Genomic DNA, 16,865 nt, shown 5'->3' with positions numbered 1-16,865 from the left:
GAAAAAATTTACAAAAACATGCCTTTTTTTGTACGAATTAACGTTACCCTCCCTTAAGAACATAAGGTGACGTGATAGAAAAAATCAGCCATCGGGAACAGATTCATAGCATCAAAATCTTCATATTTATGACATCATTTTTTGAAGAAGTATTTTGTTGCAGACCAGTGTAATGTTTGTTATTTCAATATTACATAGAATTCGTATAGAGTGTTCAAATAGAAATCTTGAAATATCTCGAAACAAGAGATACATGACTTACATTAGATCATTTTCATAATTATGAACACAAATATCGCAGACGATACTTTTTATTGTCTTTGTATTTTTTATTAAAAAAAAAAAAAAAATGTATATCTTACAATATGCACTTTAGACGACTTATATTCTCCCGACTCGATGTTTTTTTTTTCTTTATTTACGAGATCGATCGAGAGATTATCAAATTTATTATTTTTTTTTTTTAATTATATTTGGTACAGCGATATATAGCAAACGCGAAGGACTTATAAAAAGGTTCGTAAAAAAAGACTTTCAAAGTACTGTTAATCATTCATATATCTTTACGAATGATCTGATAAGCTTTATCATTAGACTTTCTCACGCAAAATTATGTATCAATGAAACATCACGTGAATTAATGGACATTAAAAGGCTATACCTAACAATAATAAGTTATTCTATAAAGATACACAATCAAAAATGTGAAACACATCATCATGCGAGAGAAAGTAACTTTTTTTCATTATTATCATTCTTTTTTTTTTTTCTCTAATAAATGTAAATTTATGTATCCATTATACAGTATCAAGTTTTATATACGTTACTTTTGAAGATATCAAAGTATGAGAATATAATATTTGCAATTTTCAAATCTCACACGAGTTAGATTTTTATTTTATTTGTTGTTTTTTTTTCTTTTTTTTTTTATAAATTTATATATATATATATATATACGTCTATTCAGAAGAAAATTATTTTCGAGATATAAAGACATAAAAGTGAATAAGAATGATTCGTTTCTGTGAATGATATATTGTGTAATTGATTTAAAATTTGATTCTATTTGTTGTTCGATTTTATATAGAATTGAATTATCCTATTATTTTATTCTCTCTCTCTCTCTCTCTCTTTTTCACTTTTACATTTGTACTTTCATTGTTTCTTTCGAAAGTTTTTCTCATTCATTTATCACCACCTTATAATCCCATTACGTAAATCCTTGTAAACAGAAGCGTTGATAATACCATGACCTTGATTGGTACTATCGATAGTTTGCGAGTTAATTTCGATCGAATTCTTTTCATTATTGAGAACACTTAATCCACCTAAACTGTGTTTCGTTTGAATCTTCGTTTTCTCTGGTTTCTTCAACGTGAAATTTTTAATACGATACTTATCGATTGAATCCAACTTTTCTAATTTTGATAAAACTTTTTCTGATCCTCGAGTTTCACTTTGGCGTTCTTGATAATGATATTGTTGTTCCTGCTGCTGTTGATTTTGATTTCGATGCTGATGCCGATGTTGATTTTGAGCTGACGATGCATGAAGTGGTAAGGACTGATTTAAATAATTTTTAACAATTTGATATTGCGAACTTGATCTTCGTGGAGCATAAAGTTCCGAACTGCTTGCACTTCCACCACTATTACTACTATTACTAATCCCATTCAAAATGTTACTGTTACTTGGAGATGTCGTTACAAAGTGTTTTGTTATCCTATTATTGCTAGTGTTATTGTTGTTGTTTAACATGGTAGTTAAATACTTATTATACCTTAATAAACCAAGTTTCGAATTGTTTGTCTCATTCAACTTAGATGTGTTAGATCGATCGATATTATTGTTTACTATCGGTGGACGTTGATGATGATGATGATGCTGAGTCGAACGTATTTGCCTATCGCAGTTTCCTCTTCGCAGTTTAGTACGTGCTACTCCTTCTAATTGGTTGTTTCTTATATTGGCACCGTACTGGAATAACAATTTTCAATACTAATCAAACAGTTTTATCGTTTTATCCAATGATTTTGTGAAATTGAACATGTAATAAGATTAAGTAATACTAATTGTAAGTGTTATAAGCAAATTGAACAAAACTTTTGTTTTGCAGAAAATATTTCTTTTTATCTCCGTGACCTGAAAACAAAAGTGTCTCATGCTGCTGTCTGCGACAGTCTGCGTCGAGTCACGGTGTGTTAAAAAAATAACTTTTTCGTTTTTAATAAGACATTGAGTTTCAATCTCAAGCCATGTCCGATAAAAAAAGATATAAAAAAAAAAAAAAATAACGTTTAAGAGGAAATTTATTGCTTTGAAAGTAAAGATACAAGTCTTGGATCGTCTTTTCAAATGAAAAATCTCATATTGGAAAAAGTTTTAATTTGAATGAAACAACAGTCCGTCCAGAACTAATAAGAAAAATGAAAAATAAATAAGAAGTGCAGTTGTTGCAGAATTTTTGATATCCGCAACTCGCTCCCGTGTGCCAATAATTGAAAAGATAAAAGAAAAGGTACGCAACATTTGGATTGATGATAGTTATCAAAAAAGAATTCCATATTGGATGGTAATATTATTAAATAAAAAGCACTCAAAGTTTACAAAGATCTTAAAGTACTACTTGGAGAATCCACTGTCAACCCAGATTGTTAAATTGTTTGTGTAGATTTAAACATAAAAATATTTGTTTTTAACCCTTTAAGCAGCACTATTATTTTATATTTCTATGATTTTTTACACTTAAATATAATAAGAATGTGAAAGCAAAGATAAAGAATCGTATTTTTCCGAAAAAGTAATTCGAAAAGAAAGATTAAAAAGTCGGAGTACGTGTAACATTGCAATATTCGGCTCTTCTCTGTAATGTGGAACAAAATCCAAAATTAACATAAAAATATTGACTATTTCTGTATTTTTCTCATTCTTTTGTCAAAACAATGTTCTAAACTATGTCTTTATGCAAAATAAAAAAAAAATGATATTGGTTGGCTGTTTTTTTTTTTCAATCTCATTGCTGCTTAAGGGGTTAATAAGTTTTCGGAATGTAACTCTCCTTTAAGGTCTCATAAAACATGGAAATTGCTAGGAACCTATCTACCGTGTTATAGGTGGATTACCTGTATATGAAAAATGTAAATAACGAAACGAGTTAAACGGAATATTGTTTAAAGAGATAGATTATTTGAGTGAGAATCATGCGAATGAACAAAATAAATGAGGAAGTGAAACAAATATGTGGTGCGAGAATGAATGTGTGTAAGCTACGTTTAAATGGTGTACGATACCTAAGCAAATCCCACGCGACAAGTAGCCTGCAACGATAGAATTGTTTTGTTTACTATCGTTAGAACAGTATGAGGAGGAGAAGGAGGAGGAGGAGGAGGTATGGGAATAAATACAGATAAATAAATAGATAAATAGATTTGAGAATGAAAGTATAGAGAAATAAAGAGATATACAAACAAAACAGGCAGAAATATTATCACTGAAATATGAAATGTTTCGGTTTCTTACCGCTGCTAGTTGATCTGATTGTATTGATCGTTGTGACTTCGACAGGTGTTGATTTTGTTGACTCAGACAAAGACAACTTTTAGTAGTTCCTGCTGGTAAATTTCTTAAATCACCGTTCGAAAGATTATAAGCGTATTGAGAGGTTGGATTTTTACCTGTAATCGAATAGTAAATAAAAATGTTCAAATTTATTAATTGTTGATCATATTATTTACCATTTTAAGATCAACAAAGTTCAAATATTATATTTTAATTAAAAATACGTCGAGTTTTCGCATTAAAATTTGTTCATAATGAATAATGAAAAATATCACGTTAAAACGTTGGTAGAATTTTCTTGTTTTTTTTTCTTCTTTTTTTCTAAATAACTAAACAATATTAATCTCACCATTGTGTCGAGTATTCTTTGATTTATCTTGTATCGATATATTTCCTGACGTATTTATTATCCTCGTATTACCAATTTGAACATTATCGTCACATGAACGACTTTGCGACACCGCTATTACTTTTCTATTTGCCAAACTTGCTCGTGCTTTAAAAAACGCAAATGTATAATCCATGACGTTAATATTAATAGAAAGAAAATAAACTAATAATTTTTCAGAACAATTTCGTAGTTAATTAAAACTAAAAAAATCAAAGCATTATAGTATGAGTAATTAAAAAACATCATTTTGTTTCTTCATTTTGACTTTGAATTTAGAAAAAAAAAAAATCTGAAATAAGTAAAGTACGTGTTAAAATGTAAAAGTTATTGAAAAGATATTAAATTGTAACATTTCAAGATCTATAATAAAATAATAAATTAGTATTATGAAAGATTGTATCTGAAAAATTCGTAACAATGAAAAACTTATCAATAAATTCATTTATATTTTATTTAAAGTTTATATGGAAATTGTATATTCAAGTTCGATAGGAAAAATGAGAAAACTCGACGATAGTTGACCTATGAATAATGTATTAGGAATATTCAAAAATGTTCTCTCTTTATAAAAATAAAAAATAATATTCGCGTAGTTTTTAATTCTTTTTCTTTGATACGATTGTTTGAAAATAATTGATAAAAAATACGTAATACTTTAATTCATCAATTTTTTTTTTTTTTGAGATTACCGTTAGTTTGTTGACTATTTTTGTTATTACGCAGATCACCGCACGAGGAACGAAGATTTTTACCAGTTGTTCCATCACCTTGACCAACTACAAAGTTTCCATTATTTGTAGAATTGTAGGTTTCCTTTCTGATATGTTCCGAGAGACGTCTAACTCTGGCTTTCGACCTATATATGCATATAAATATATATATATATATGTCTAATGTTTGTTAAAACAAATAAGAGAGAAATTTCCTACGTATATGGAAACATTTCAAAATCTTAAGAATAGTTGCTAAGAGTTTGAAATGACAATAAGCTTTCAAGTGATATAAATAATAAATCAGACACAATTAGATTGTAAGATTCAAATGGAAATAAGGATACTCGCATATTTTTATGTTTCCTATGCTTTTCATCCATCATCGCATAAAGCTTATTTCTGTATTCCTCAACTGAAAGTTGTACGTCGTCTCTTAGCAATGGCACTACGCTGGTTGTTCTTGAAGGCTCGTTTCCTCTTCTGTGAAAACTGCAAAGAGAAAAGAAACAGATATTTCATAATTTTTATTAAAGTTGCAATATACAAAGGACAATATTGCAATTTTTTCCTATAAATGTATAACAATTTATTCCATTTGAATGCACTTTCACGAAATTTATCAACTATTATGTTTGTTACAATAAAATATTACGAATTAAAAATAAAAATAAAAATAAAATGTAACTTAAGAGTTATTAAAATTCGTTATATTATGCATAAGTTTTAATAATAACAAAATAATTCATTAATTGTAAAATTTTCTTTTCGTTCTATCGAAACACATTTGTTATATTCAAAAATAATTTCTAATAGATAGAAATTTTATTCAAAAAACAAAAATACTTGAATAATTTTCCATATATAAAGTTTAATAAAATTATGCATTACACGAATCGTTGTTTACGTTAGATTTTAATATTTATTATACATTTTAATGAAATACAATATTATTTCTGTAATTATTCCCGAATAATATTAATAATAATTTAACGTGTAATCTATAATGAGTCAAAAATAAAGAAGAGAGAGAGAGAGAGAGAGAGAGAGATAAAGAGAGATAAGGAGAGAGATAACAAGAAAGCAGAGAATGTTTAAGGAAAATGTACATGTTCGTTATTATTTACCTAGCTACATAGGGATGTTCCAAAGCTTCGACTGCCGTCAGTCTATGCACAGGATTGAACATTATTAAATTGCAAATAAGATCTAATGCTTCTTTCGATGTTTCCGGCAATAAATCTTTTAACGAACGTTTTGGACCACTAGGACTTTTTTCTAACAAATTTGTACCATAACCAGCGCTAACCGAAATCAAATCTGTAACAGAACACAAGACAAATTTGTTAATGAGATGAAGCCATACAAAGATTATAAAATGGATTTGAACTATTTATTCATTGGTTAAATCACTTGAATTAAAGGATTGATTACCTTCTTCCGTTGGTGCTGGAAGAGTAGCCATTATTCTCTCAACTTGATTAATCGTCGATGAACCAGGAAATAATGGCTTACCGAGTAACATCTCACCGAGAATACAACCTAATGACCACATATCGATACCTTTTGTGTACCTTAAATGAAACAATTTTCATTCATTTTCATAGATATATTTTTTTGAAAGTTAAACATTTCAAATGAAAGAAATTCGATATTTTTATTATTTTTGTAAATTATTTCTCTATCTAATAGCACTAAGGTGGCAACTGAAAAAATATACAGCGTATACAGTGCAGGACTGATTACTGATAGGGCAGTCAGAAATTTTGGTTTGTAAAATTCCGTTCTGGAGATACGTTGTTAAAAGATGAACCGAGTGCAGCGACGTATTTCCGACTTTGATGAACCTTTTCAAGGTAATATTGGAGCAAAATCCAATAGATACGATCAACAATTGCAAAGAGTGCAAAAAAAAAAACACCATGAAAGGTGTCTTGCACTTATCAGTCGCAGAAACGCCATTTTTGGTCTCATAAAAAATGGAAGTTATTTTATGACTCGATCTAATAGAATTCAATAAAAAATGTGTCAAGTGTAAAAGGTGTAAATCCAATGAATCGATCGATAATTAACAAGCAATGATGTTAAATGTAATCGAGATGTATATATATATATATACATGGAATACCTTTTTGAGGCAATCAATATTTCCGGTGCACGATACCATCTTGTAGCAACGTAATCGGTCAGAGTTGGATCGCTTCCGGTTTCGCCGTCACCTTCACCGATATGTGTGACAGATCGTGCTAGGCCAAAGTCAGCTATCTTGCAATGGCATTGAGCGTTCAGCAAAACATTAGATGGCTGTTAAATTTTGTTCACAAAACATTATTTATACTTTTCATTAATATTTTTCAGCAATAAATATTATTAAGTTTCCCCAGAAATTTCGTGTCGAATTTTAAACAGTACAATGTTCAAAATATATATTATTATTATTATTTCAATTATGCATTGTTTTTTTTTAAATACGAGCTTTCCGGGCAATTCAATATTTTTATTTGCATAAGAATAAATTGAGATACTAACTTTCAAGTCTCTGTGAATGACGTTACCAGAGTGTATATACTTGATGGCCTTGAACAATTGATACATGATGAAGACCTTATGGATGTCCTTGAGGATGTTGCCCTTCTTAATGACGTTGTGAAGATCGGTTTCTGAGGAAACGGGCCGAAACGTGTTTCAGGCCAAAAGTCTGAGAAACGACGCATGTGACCTTTTTGAATTCTTCTTCGGACCGGGAAAACTCACCCATGTATTCGAATACGAGATAAATGTCCCAATCGTTGTCCGCTTTATGTAAGCCTATCAGTCGTACGATGTTCTCGTGATTGGAAAATGATAGTAGAAACATTATTTCACGAAATGTACGCTGTGCGTCCGTTTGATTTCTAAATGCATCGAAGATCTTCTTCACTGCTACTGTTTCCTTCGTTTTCTTTTCAATTGCCTTCCATACTATGCCGTATGCCTGTTAAAATATTCCTTTTTTTGATACATGTTTTTCTTTTTCATCTATATAGTATATAAGTACTATAAATATTTTTATATATAAGTATTAATATTATTATATATTATATATATTTTATATATATATATATATAATAATTTTTATACATAAAGAAAAATTCCATGAATTTTAATTGGATTTTTTGAAATAAAATTATGAATAATATTTTATTAGATAATTTGTCTACATAAGTTAATAATTTAAAATTATTATTATTATTATTATTATTATTATTAATTAGCATTAGGAACTTAGCTATTTTACTTTAGCTAATATATATATATATATACTATTTAGCTATTTACTTAGTTCAATTACATTAGGAATTTAGAACAAGGAGCATTAGGAAAGTTCATTGCAGCAAATACCAAATTCCAGCAGTGTTCCCATCCCTGAACGCGATCCTTCCATTTGCGGTCATCCTAGCCTATTTCTTTAAGATCCCGAAATAATATATTATCCTTAATAATTTAAAATAAATTTAATAATATTTAATAATTATTTTTATCTATCTATCTATCTATCCACCTATGCAAAATAAAATTATAATTTATTTTAATAATTAATATTCGTAATATTATTGATGATTAATCGAAAGCTAATATAATAAGTAATCTTATAGATTAATACAGTCTTATCTTTTTGATAAGATCTAATGACATGAAAAGTATACAAGGAAATATTTAATATCGAGTGTTACACAAGGTTGAATAAGAATAACGGCAGTGTAACGATAGATGACTTTTTTTTTAAATCGACATGTTTAACTCAACAACTAATCCTATTAGACGAAGGACATCACTTTCCCTTGACCCAAATTTATCTTCTTATTGATCTGCATTACTATAATATTATTAGAATTGTATATCTTTATTCTAATTTTCAAACTATCGAAGTGATACATTAATATTAGTTATTCGATTCAATTAATAATAATTAGTTAACCCTTTCATTAGTACAGACCACTATAAGTGGCCCTCCATAAGATGCCACTGAGATACTACGGGCCACTATAGTGGCCCTCCATAAAATACCGCGTATTTTACATATGACGAACATATGCAGTTATAGCATGTCAAATATCCCACTCTGGACCTGTAATTTTATATTGTTTTGTTTTTTTTTTAATTAAAAATCAATTTCGATGCAATTTTGATGCTGCACTTATTAGCAGCCCGTACAGTAGAAGACACAACCTAATTTCAAGTATTTCAGTTGAACTTTTTTGTTTATATCATTAACAACAACAAAAAAACTTTGATAACATGATAAGTTTACTATTAATATAAAAGTGAAGTTTGATAAATTAGATGAACGGACAAATACACGATGTACGTCGTTAATTATCTTCTTTTCTTTTTTTTTTTCTTTCTTTCTTTCTTTCTTTCTATTCTCTATTTTATAAGGTCAACATAATTATTTTCAATGTCATGTCAAAAGAGAAGGTCTTTGCTTGCTTGTAGACTCTATTGATCGATAAACGTTTATCAGCAGTATTTCTTATGATGACAGAAATTGATTTTGTATTTATAATCGAGTTAGGTCGATTAGTTCTTATTATATATGTATGCATAATTAAAACGAATGACGAATGACGACGAATGGTCGTTTTATTTTCGTTGCGACGGTGATGGCGATGGCACCAAACTGTTTTCATATCGATTGTCTCCAAGTTTATATTTTCTATGCGATTATTGATCCTACTATATATCATCTTTTAAAATTTACATTTCATTTGTTACTTACATAAATTTAAATAATGATTAATATCCGTAACAGTTAATTAAATTCTTTTACCGTAGTTTCCTTTTATCTTGAGAAACAAATTAAATTATATAATATACGCTAGGTTTCAAGCGTTTTACAAGGAAAATGAAAAGTAGTTGAAAAAATAAGATAAGATATAATGTAAAATGAATTTTCATAACTTGTTTATGAATTTACTTTGATACAAAGGAAAGAAAAATCAAACGTTTTCCTAACGTGTTTTATTTAATTTATACTTGAAAAAGTAATAAATTAAAAAGAGATTTTCAGATTAATAAAAGACAAATAAAATGAAAATGAACAAAAATAAAATAATTCCGTACGTATTCACCGATAAGCCTAACTATACAGGAAGTGATACAGGTGACCTCTACTTTAATCGACTATACACGTGCTTTGTTTCATACACGTATGTATGTAAAAGAGTAAATTCATTTGATAAAATGTAAATTTGGTATTCATCAAAAAGATTGTCCAATATTTTGGAATAAAGAAAAAGAAATATATATATAACGATAGGAGAATGTAAAGAGAATTTAACATTTATAAATATTATATTTGTGATAAATATATTAAAAATATAAAGAAACAAAAAAACAAATAAAATAAATTCGCAAATATAATTATTCGAATTTTGAATGAACATTAAATATGTGCCTATAATTTATTAATTGAAACAACTTATTTTGCAATTTATTTTCAACTATGAATAATCTTAATCGGCAATGAACTTTCGAGTTCTTAATGCCACTTAATAATAATAATAATAATAATGAATAATCTTAATATTAAGTAAATTTTAGGTAATTTTTTCATTTATACTGGCCCACTATTATAATTATTGGCACATATACATAATATCAAAATGAAAAAAGAAAAAAATTAACAAAATGTATTATTTCAAAGAAAGAATTACATGAAGAAATAATAAGACAAAGGAAAAATGATTGAGTATAACACTAAGAAGCAGGATGAGTCACCCCTTTGCCAAGACGTCGAATGATGTCGTACTGATTGCTGACGTGAGCGTCGATCTCGGAAACCTTCGAGGTGTTTTTCTTGGCAGACATCGTACTTCCTTTTGGATGTTGCAGTTGTCTTCGTTGTCGTCGTCTTCGTCGTCGTTGTCTCTCACTTTTACTCGTCTCTAAGTTGATATTTTCTTATCAATGAGATGAGACTTTACTGAGTTTAAACTCACACGAGGGATTTCAGGTGTAAATGGCGCTTGCGGTAACGCGCCGCATTCATGTCTTGTTATTACACATTTGGAAAGGAAGATCCAGTAAGTATGATCTAGTCCGACAATTTTTTCATTCAACCTCTTCGTACACGTCAATGTGCTTATGTTTATAGAATACATGACGGTTACCATGACGACATGTTCGATGCCACCCACGCCTATCAACGATGTCGCTTGAACGAACTTATACAATACATAAGGGTAGGGGGATTATTTGTGTACATATTGTATGTGTTAACATGTTAATGAGAACGAGAGACATGAATATTTCTCTTATTTTGTATGTTATCGAAATAATCATTATTTTCAATAATCTATAATTAGCAATGTGTTTAATGAAAGGAGGCTTTGATTAATTACCTTTTTTTTTATATATATATAAAATAAAATTATATATAAAATTATTGTTGATTGATACATTATAGTTGAATTATTTGTATTACGAACACTTGTTATATAAATATTACGAGTAATATTTTTTAATTTTTTTTTCCATAAATTTATGAAAATTATTGTTTATAAGTATTACAATAAGTAATTTAGTAAAATAATATTCGATAGATTGATAATAAAAGAGAATTAGTTTGATGTTATACGATTAATTAAAAATTCAAAGTATAACGTTTGAATTTATCGAATGAAGAAATTTATATTTCGGGTGTTATAAACTACGAGATGAGAAGACGATGATATCGAATATTTTTCATTGAGAAACACTGCCAAATACATATGTTTGCCAGCTGCGATTACAAATACAGACCTACGGAGTTTGAGAGGAAAGTAATATATTGTAATATTTACTTTTTGCGAGAAGAAAAGCAACGAGCATAATTTACTGAAGCTCTAATGATATATATACATACATGCATACATACATATATACACGTGCTGGTAATTATGACAGTAGATTACTTGAAAATAAAAAAATATAAAAATTTCATATTACGATTTGTTTTTATATTACAATTATTTGTATTTATAAAATATATTTATAAAATCAATGTTTTTTTTTTTGTAATTTTTTTAATTTACCTGAATATCATAATTATTGATATACATAGTCTTTCATTAAACGAGATATATTTATATATATATATATTCATATTTTCATTATTTTTATAAACAAAATTCTCAAATAACGATAAATATCAGTTTGCTCGAGTAACATCATATTTTTCTTAAATTAATATATTTTTTTTATCCTTACCTATATTAATTAGAGAAAAATATGAAAAATATAATATTACTTCACGTGTTAGCATTAAATTTTAATATTTATCATTTTATAGAATAAATCCTCCATTAGTATTATATATACTAAATGATCGATATATAATCAATGATTTGATTGAATCAAAGAGAGTAAATATGTTATTAACATTTACAATGAAATAATAGTGAAATATGAGAGTGAAAAAATAGCTTTTTTTTTTCGAAGTGCGCTTTATGCGATTTAAATTCAAGGAATGGTGAAAAATAAAGGCATTCAACATTATTCAGAAGCTTATCGATCACGCGTTTTCTACATAAAAATGCATATATATATATATATATATATATATATATATATACGTAATAAAAAAATAACTTATCAAGTTTGAAAGAAAAAAAATTCCTGCGCATATTTTATTTTCCTTGTCAAGAGTTATACAAATTGTCCCCAAATATTATTCTAATCTTTCTTAACATATATACTTAAAAGTTACGATAACATGACGATATCTTAACTATATTTATTATATATATATATATATATATATATATCTATATATATATTTATATCTTTTTTTTTCTTCTTTTAAAGACTTACAATTAAAAGATATCATCAACGTGAAACAAGCTTAGTAGTATTTGCTTAGAATGAGTATAGTATTTGATTTTTTTTTTTTTTTTTTTTAATATTTTCTTGTTTTTTTTTTTTTTTAAAGATTTCCAACGAATGATATATGTAAATGCATGAACGTAATTCGTGCGATAATATCTCGAGATATCATCATCTATATATAGAAAATATTTTTGGGCCGTAGAAATGCTCTCTATGGTCCCCAGAATCATTGGCGCGTTTTGCGCTCAAATTTTACTTCCTTGGTTGTTGAATGATAATTGGACGTGAACAGTGAGCCGGCCGAGCGTCATGCGTCGGCGTAGGTTTCTCGTGAAAATGTTGCACAGCTTCCGGCGGAAAATCGGCATTTCCTTTCGCGGGTACACCGCTGATCATCATAGTTTTTGGCGGGCTGTAAATAAATGATCAAAAATGATTTGAAAAAATAATAATATTCATTTCTTTCGAATCTTTACAATAATATTCTTGATAAAGATCACGTTGAACGTACCTAATCTTACGACATTAACGTCATCATGACTTTAATATAACGATATCAGTAATGATAACAATAATATTAATAATAATAATAATAATAATAATATTGAATTACTTAAAGAACCTTATATTGAATTATATTTTTAATTTATAATTATTACATAAATTTTTTTTTCATTTAATTGGCGCAAACTTTGATACTTACAAACTTAATGTATAAATATTGTGTTGATTTAGGATATAAAATATATGTAATATTAATAAATATAAATTGAATATATAAATCAATATAAAAATTGTACAAACAATAATCGTTAAATTATAATAAATGTAAGTAACTACAAGGCCATTAGGTGCATTTACGTTCGATTGCGCAATCTTCTTGTCGAAAACAAATACAAGGAAAAAAAGAAGTGTTGGAATTGTTTATCACGCCTCTCGAAAGATATCGTACTTCGTATACATATATATACATAGTACGTGTATACGTTTAAAAAAAAAAAAAAAGAAATTACTACCTACTACGACGAACATATATCTTGAAAATCCTCTCTTTTTCTTTCTTTCTTTCTTTCTTTCCCCTTACCCTTCCTGTTCAACCGGTAACAACAGTATCTTCTACTACTTTAGAAATTCCATTTGAAAAATGTGTCTAATTCTTCGATTTGGCTTTAATCAAAAATAAATTGTACAGATTTTGTTCCAATTAGGATTAATTATAGTAATTTATAATTTAAATCGAATGAAAAAAATAAATAAATAAATAAATAAAACGCATGATTAATCTAACAATATATAAATTCAAAATACGACGTATTTTAGTTACCTGCTTGAAGGCTTGCTCTCATCCACGTCCTTGCTTGGCTTCACGTCTCGATCCTCTTTTGGTGTTTTATGTTGAGTAATCCTCATTCCTCCTGCTTTCACTAAAACGAGGATTGATGATTTAAAAAATAACAAATAATATTTATTATTAATTTAAAATTGCATGGCCTTGATACACGTTGTAAGATGTATATTACGACGTCATTGATGTTGAATACGGTACTTGTAAACATCGTTTAACCTTTTTTTAATGAGCTAAATAATGAAAGATTAAAAATAAACTAACCTGCTGGAGGATGGCCGGCTTTTAATTTACATTCCTCTGTACTCGACATATCTTGTATCTGTATGTAGACTCAAATACAAAAGAAATTCTTTCTTAACAAAAGTACAATATGCTAACCAATCGTTGTAATGACACAGATCACGCCGCACTACGCGTTGCGGTGCTCGACGTCACGTATATGAACATTGCTGCTTATTTCAATGGTGGGGAGTACAGAAAATAGCGCCATTTTTGAATTCTATAGTTTAGACGATATTCAAGTAAACATATTATAATGTTTACTGTTATTATCACTCGAATGAATTCTATTGATAAATTAATAATATATGTTTAATAATAGAAGTGCTGTCAATGGCTTAGTCACATAGAATTACCTATTTCTCATTGTGTCACTAAAGTCAAGCAACATAGACACGATTAGTAACATTAATGGATAACTCGTTTGAAAAATTAAAAATTGTATGTTATTGACTTCAGAGAGGTGGTAAAAAAGCACCTCTTTAGTAGTATTGAATAAATGTGAGAATATAATAGAAAAGTGAGTCGAACTTGTCAAAGAAAGAATAAAAAGATAAAAATAATAGAAACGTAAAAGTATAAAACATAATTATAATACTGTTGTTAAAATGTTTGTTAAAAATGTAGCTTTTTTACCCAAATTTTTCTTTGCAATGCATTGGATTAATATTATTATTCTTTTTTTATCTATGCATTTAAAATCAGAAATTTTGTGTCCTGTAATATCAAGATTAATAATTAAATATTAATTCATCGTACGTAATAGATGAATATATATATACGTAATAAAAGTATATATACATATAAGGAACACAAATCGTGATGCACTTCACTTTAAAAAATGTTCGTAAAAATATTCCTAAGAACAATATTTTATTAAGTAAAGAATGGGGAGAAAAAATACAGTACGTTAAAGATTGATTACTTGCTGCTTCCTGCTAGCTTTTGATCTTGATACATATAATGTAAATCTTTGCAATCTTCATCAGAAATGTGTACCCAACCAGTCGATTTCATGTGATAGACTGCAAGATTAGAATCAAGTTAGTATATTAAATATTAAAATATAAAATAAAATAATTGATACTTACCTCTTACTATACCACCAGAATATGCATCTCTATGAGTAGCATGATAGATCGCTCTTCTTCCTAATTCATAAGCTTCTGTGTCAGTTAGATCCCAACGATAACCAGAATCTAATACACCAAAGGCATAGATGGAGCCAGAACCTACGCTGAATACTTTTCCTGGTGTTCGAGTACCTTCCGAATCAATATAATACATTCCAGGACCACGTTTATCCCAACCCGCAAGCATCATACCTGTAGAAATATTATATTCACAAATTTAATGTTACTAAAGTATATTTGAAATCAAAAATAGTTTTTTTTTTTTTTTAAATAACTTACCCATGCTCAAGCCCATTCCCTTGTAATTATATATCATATTCGACAATAGTTTGCTCGCAGCTGCAATTGAAATACGCTCTCTATTTCTTAATTCATACATACGACATTGTTTAGCTAAAACACGGTCCCAATAAACACAATCTGCAGCACCACCAGCCAAAGTACCAAGATGATAATCATTAATCTCAACAATCTTCTTCATCGTTTGTGAACCTATAAAGACATACACTCATAGTCAATGTATACTATTTTTGAATTAATAATCTTGCTTGATTAGGAAATTGTATAATCATTACCAATAAATTGGCCTCCTGTAGCACGGGAGTCAACAGCCAATATGATACCACCTTGGTATTCAAATCCCAACGTAGTTGTTCCATGATCAAATTTTATTTTTAAATGTTTTCCAGTTTCATCGGTATTTGAAGAGATTTGTGCAAGATTTTCAGCAGGCTGAAAATATTGTATACGGTATAATTAAAACAGCAAATTGTAGAAAACTTTTCTACATGATTTAGCAAAATTTCAGACACATATTCACAAGTGCAGTAATTTATAAATAGTTACTTACATTTATGTACGGTGGTACTGCTAATTGAACATTATTTATAAAATTTCTTGTATATCTCTCGATTTCACCTGGTAATTTATCTTTTTCTTGCGAAGAATTAAAATCTATGTAAGAATTAATACCACAAATTTCTGCGAGCGCCATGTTTAAGTTTATACTGAAGTCATATAACATGTCATCTTGCTATTTCTCTTTTACTCCAGTAGGTGGTGTCATTGGTTCAATGAATGAGTTTGGACTTTAAAACATTGCACATACAATTTACTTAATTATAAACAATTTTGTTATCAAATGTTATTTCCATTAATCAATTTCGACAATTAAACTAGTTTTATTAATATTTATAATCAATAATAATATGTCCAATTTTTGAAGTGAATGTATACAATGAATGGACCAATCAGCGTTAAAAAAGATAGTAGTCATTTTAAATAAACCAATTAAATTCATTTCCAATATTCTATTTTAAAAGGATGTTTTTAAAATGAACTCACAAATAAATAAAATTATATTTTATTATATTAAGTTATTTTGTTATAATTATTAAAAGAGTTTACAAGAAATAATTTGATTTCATTAATGTAATAAGTGAACAAAAAGCTAGAAATAATATATTTTTTTTTACACGATCAATTATATATCATTTTTTGTCGCGTAAACTGGTGCCCTCTAACAACATGCAGTTAAAGCTTTTAGTACGGCAACCGAGCGAGTATTTTTGAATAGCGGGAACAGAGACAGTACGTAA

The 16,865-nt window shown here is 28.1% G+C and overlaps 3 protein-coding genes and 1 long non-coding RNA gene across 6 annotated transcripts; 1 reads left to right on the top strand and 3 right to left on the bottom strand.

The window, feature by feature from the left end:
• Window positions 1-754: 754 nt before the first annotated feature.
• On the bottom strand, window positions 755-10,554 carry LOC107064627 (Extracellularly regulated kinase 7). 3 transcript variants are annotated; one of them, XM_015317519.2, is made up of 11 exons: window positions 10,420-10,554; window positions 7,414-7,633; window positions 7,189-7,319; window positions 6,788-6,963; window positions 6,094-6,233; window positions 5,787-5,979; window positions 5,011-5,151; window positions 4,639-4,805; window positions 3,908-4,054; window positions 3,520-3,674; window positions 755-1,977 (listed from the first exon to the last, which is right to left on the bottom strand). In XM_015317519.2, exons 1-11 carry the CDS (start codon window positions 10,507-10,509, stop codon window positions 1,192-1,194), a joined length of 2,346 nt encoding a protein of 781 aa, XP_015173005.2. In that variant the 5' UTR covers window positions 10,510-10,554; the 3' UTR covers window positions 755-1,191. The 3 variants fall into 3 exon arrangements, with proteins under 3 accessions (XP_015173005.2, XP_015173006.2, XP_089029821.1); XM_015317520.2 differs by lacking the exon at window positions 3,908-4,054; XM_089173695.1 differs by lacking the exons at window positions 3,908-4,054; window positions 10,420-10,554 and having other exon boundaries at window positions 7,189-7,357; window positions 7,414-7,544.
• Window positions 10,555-10,585: 31 nt separating this feature from the next.
• Window positions 10,586-12,239, top strand: LOC149032197 (uncharacterized). Its single transcript, XR_016176960.1, has 2 exons — window positions 10,586-10,724; window positions 10,796-12,239. It is a non-coding gene; the product is annotated as an uncharacterized LOC149032197 (long non-coding RNA).
• Window positions 12,240-12,583: 344 nt separating this feature from the next.
• Window positions 12,584-14,408, bottom strand: LOC107064620 (death-associated protein 1). Its single transcript, XM_015317496.2, has 3 exons — window positions 14,117-14,408; window positions 13,832-13,931; window positions 12,584-12,919 (listed from the first exon to the last, which is right to left on the bottom strand). Exons 1-3 carry the CDS (start codon window positions 14,163-14,165, stop codon window positions 12,760-12,762), a joined length of 309 nt encoding a protein of 102 aa, XP_015172982.1. The 5' UTR covers window positions 14,166-14,408; the 3' UTR covers window positions 12,584-12,759.
• A 582-nt stretch (window positions 14,409-14,990) lies between these two features.
• On the bottom strand, window positions 14,991-16,290 carry Prosbeta5 (Proteasome beta5 subunit). Its single transcript, XM_015317495.2, has 5 exons — window positions 16,118-16,290; window positions 15,843-15,999; window positions 15,547-15,759; window positions 15,226-15,459; window positions 14,991-15,159 (listed from the first exon to the last, which is right to left on the bottom strand). The coding sequence occupies exons 1-5, from the start codon at window positions 16,259-16,261 to the stop codon at window positions 15,056-15,058; spliced, it is 852 nt and encodes a 283-aa protein (XP_015172981.1). The 5' UTR covers window positions 16,262-16,290; the 3' UTR covers window positions 14,991-15,055.
• Between the last annotated feature and the right edge of the window lie 575 nt (window positions 16,291-16,865).

Source organism: Polistes dominula, unplaced genomic scaffold (genome assembly GCF_049000335.1).
Source record: "Polistes dominula isolate Pdom_NZ unplaced genomic scaffold, Pdom_raw_medaka contig_33, whole genome shotgun sequence".
NCBI classification, from domain to species: Eukaryota; Metazoa; Arthropoda; class Insecta; order Hymenoptera; family Vespidae; genus Polistes; species Polistes dominula.
Note: the sequence above shows the minus strand (reverse complement) of the source record. Positions and strands in the feature narration are given on the sequence as shown.

Bases quoted from the DNA above. Each gene is read 5' to 3' on its own strand.
- LOC107064627 (XM_015317519.2), bottom strand. From the start codon at position 10,509: ATGTCTGCCAAGAAAAACACCTCGAAGGTTTCCGAGATCGACGCTCAC. The intron at 5,980-6,093 runs GTAATCAATCCT...GTTCTGTTACAG, and splicing joins TCCAGCACCAACGGAAGAAG to ATTTGATTTCGGTTAGCGCT. The intron at 4,806-5,010 runs GCGAGTATCCTT...ATGCATATATAG, and splicing joins CATAGGAAACATAAAAATAT to GTCGAAAGCCAGAGTTAGAC.
- LOC107064620 (XM_015317496.2), bottom strand. From the start codon at position 14,165: ATGTCGAGTACAGAGGAATGTAAATTAAAAGCCGGCCATCCTCCAGCA. The intron at 13,932-14,116 runs GTTAGTTTATTT...TCCTCGTTTTAG, and splicing joins AGCCGGCCATCCTCCAGCAG to TGAAAGCAGGAGGAATGAGG. The intron at 12,920-13,831 runs GTAACTAAAATA...ATTTATTTACAG, and splicing joins GAGAGCAAGCCTTCAAGCAG to CCCGCCAAAAACTATGATGA.
- Prosbeta5 (XM_015317495.2), bottom strand. From the start codon at position 16,261: ATGGCGCTCGCAGAAATTTGTGGTATTAATTCTTACATAGATTTTAAT. The intron at 15,760-15,842 runs GTAATGATTATA...ATGTCTTTATAG, and splicing joins TACAGGAGGCCAATTTATTG to GTTCACAAACGATGAAGAAG. The intron at 15,460-15,546 runs GTAAGTTATTTA...ATATTTCTACAG, and splicing joins GGGAATGGGCTTGAGCATGG to GTATGATGCTTGCGGGTTGG.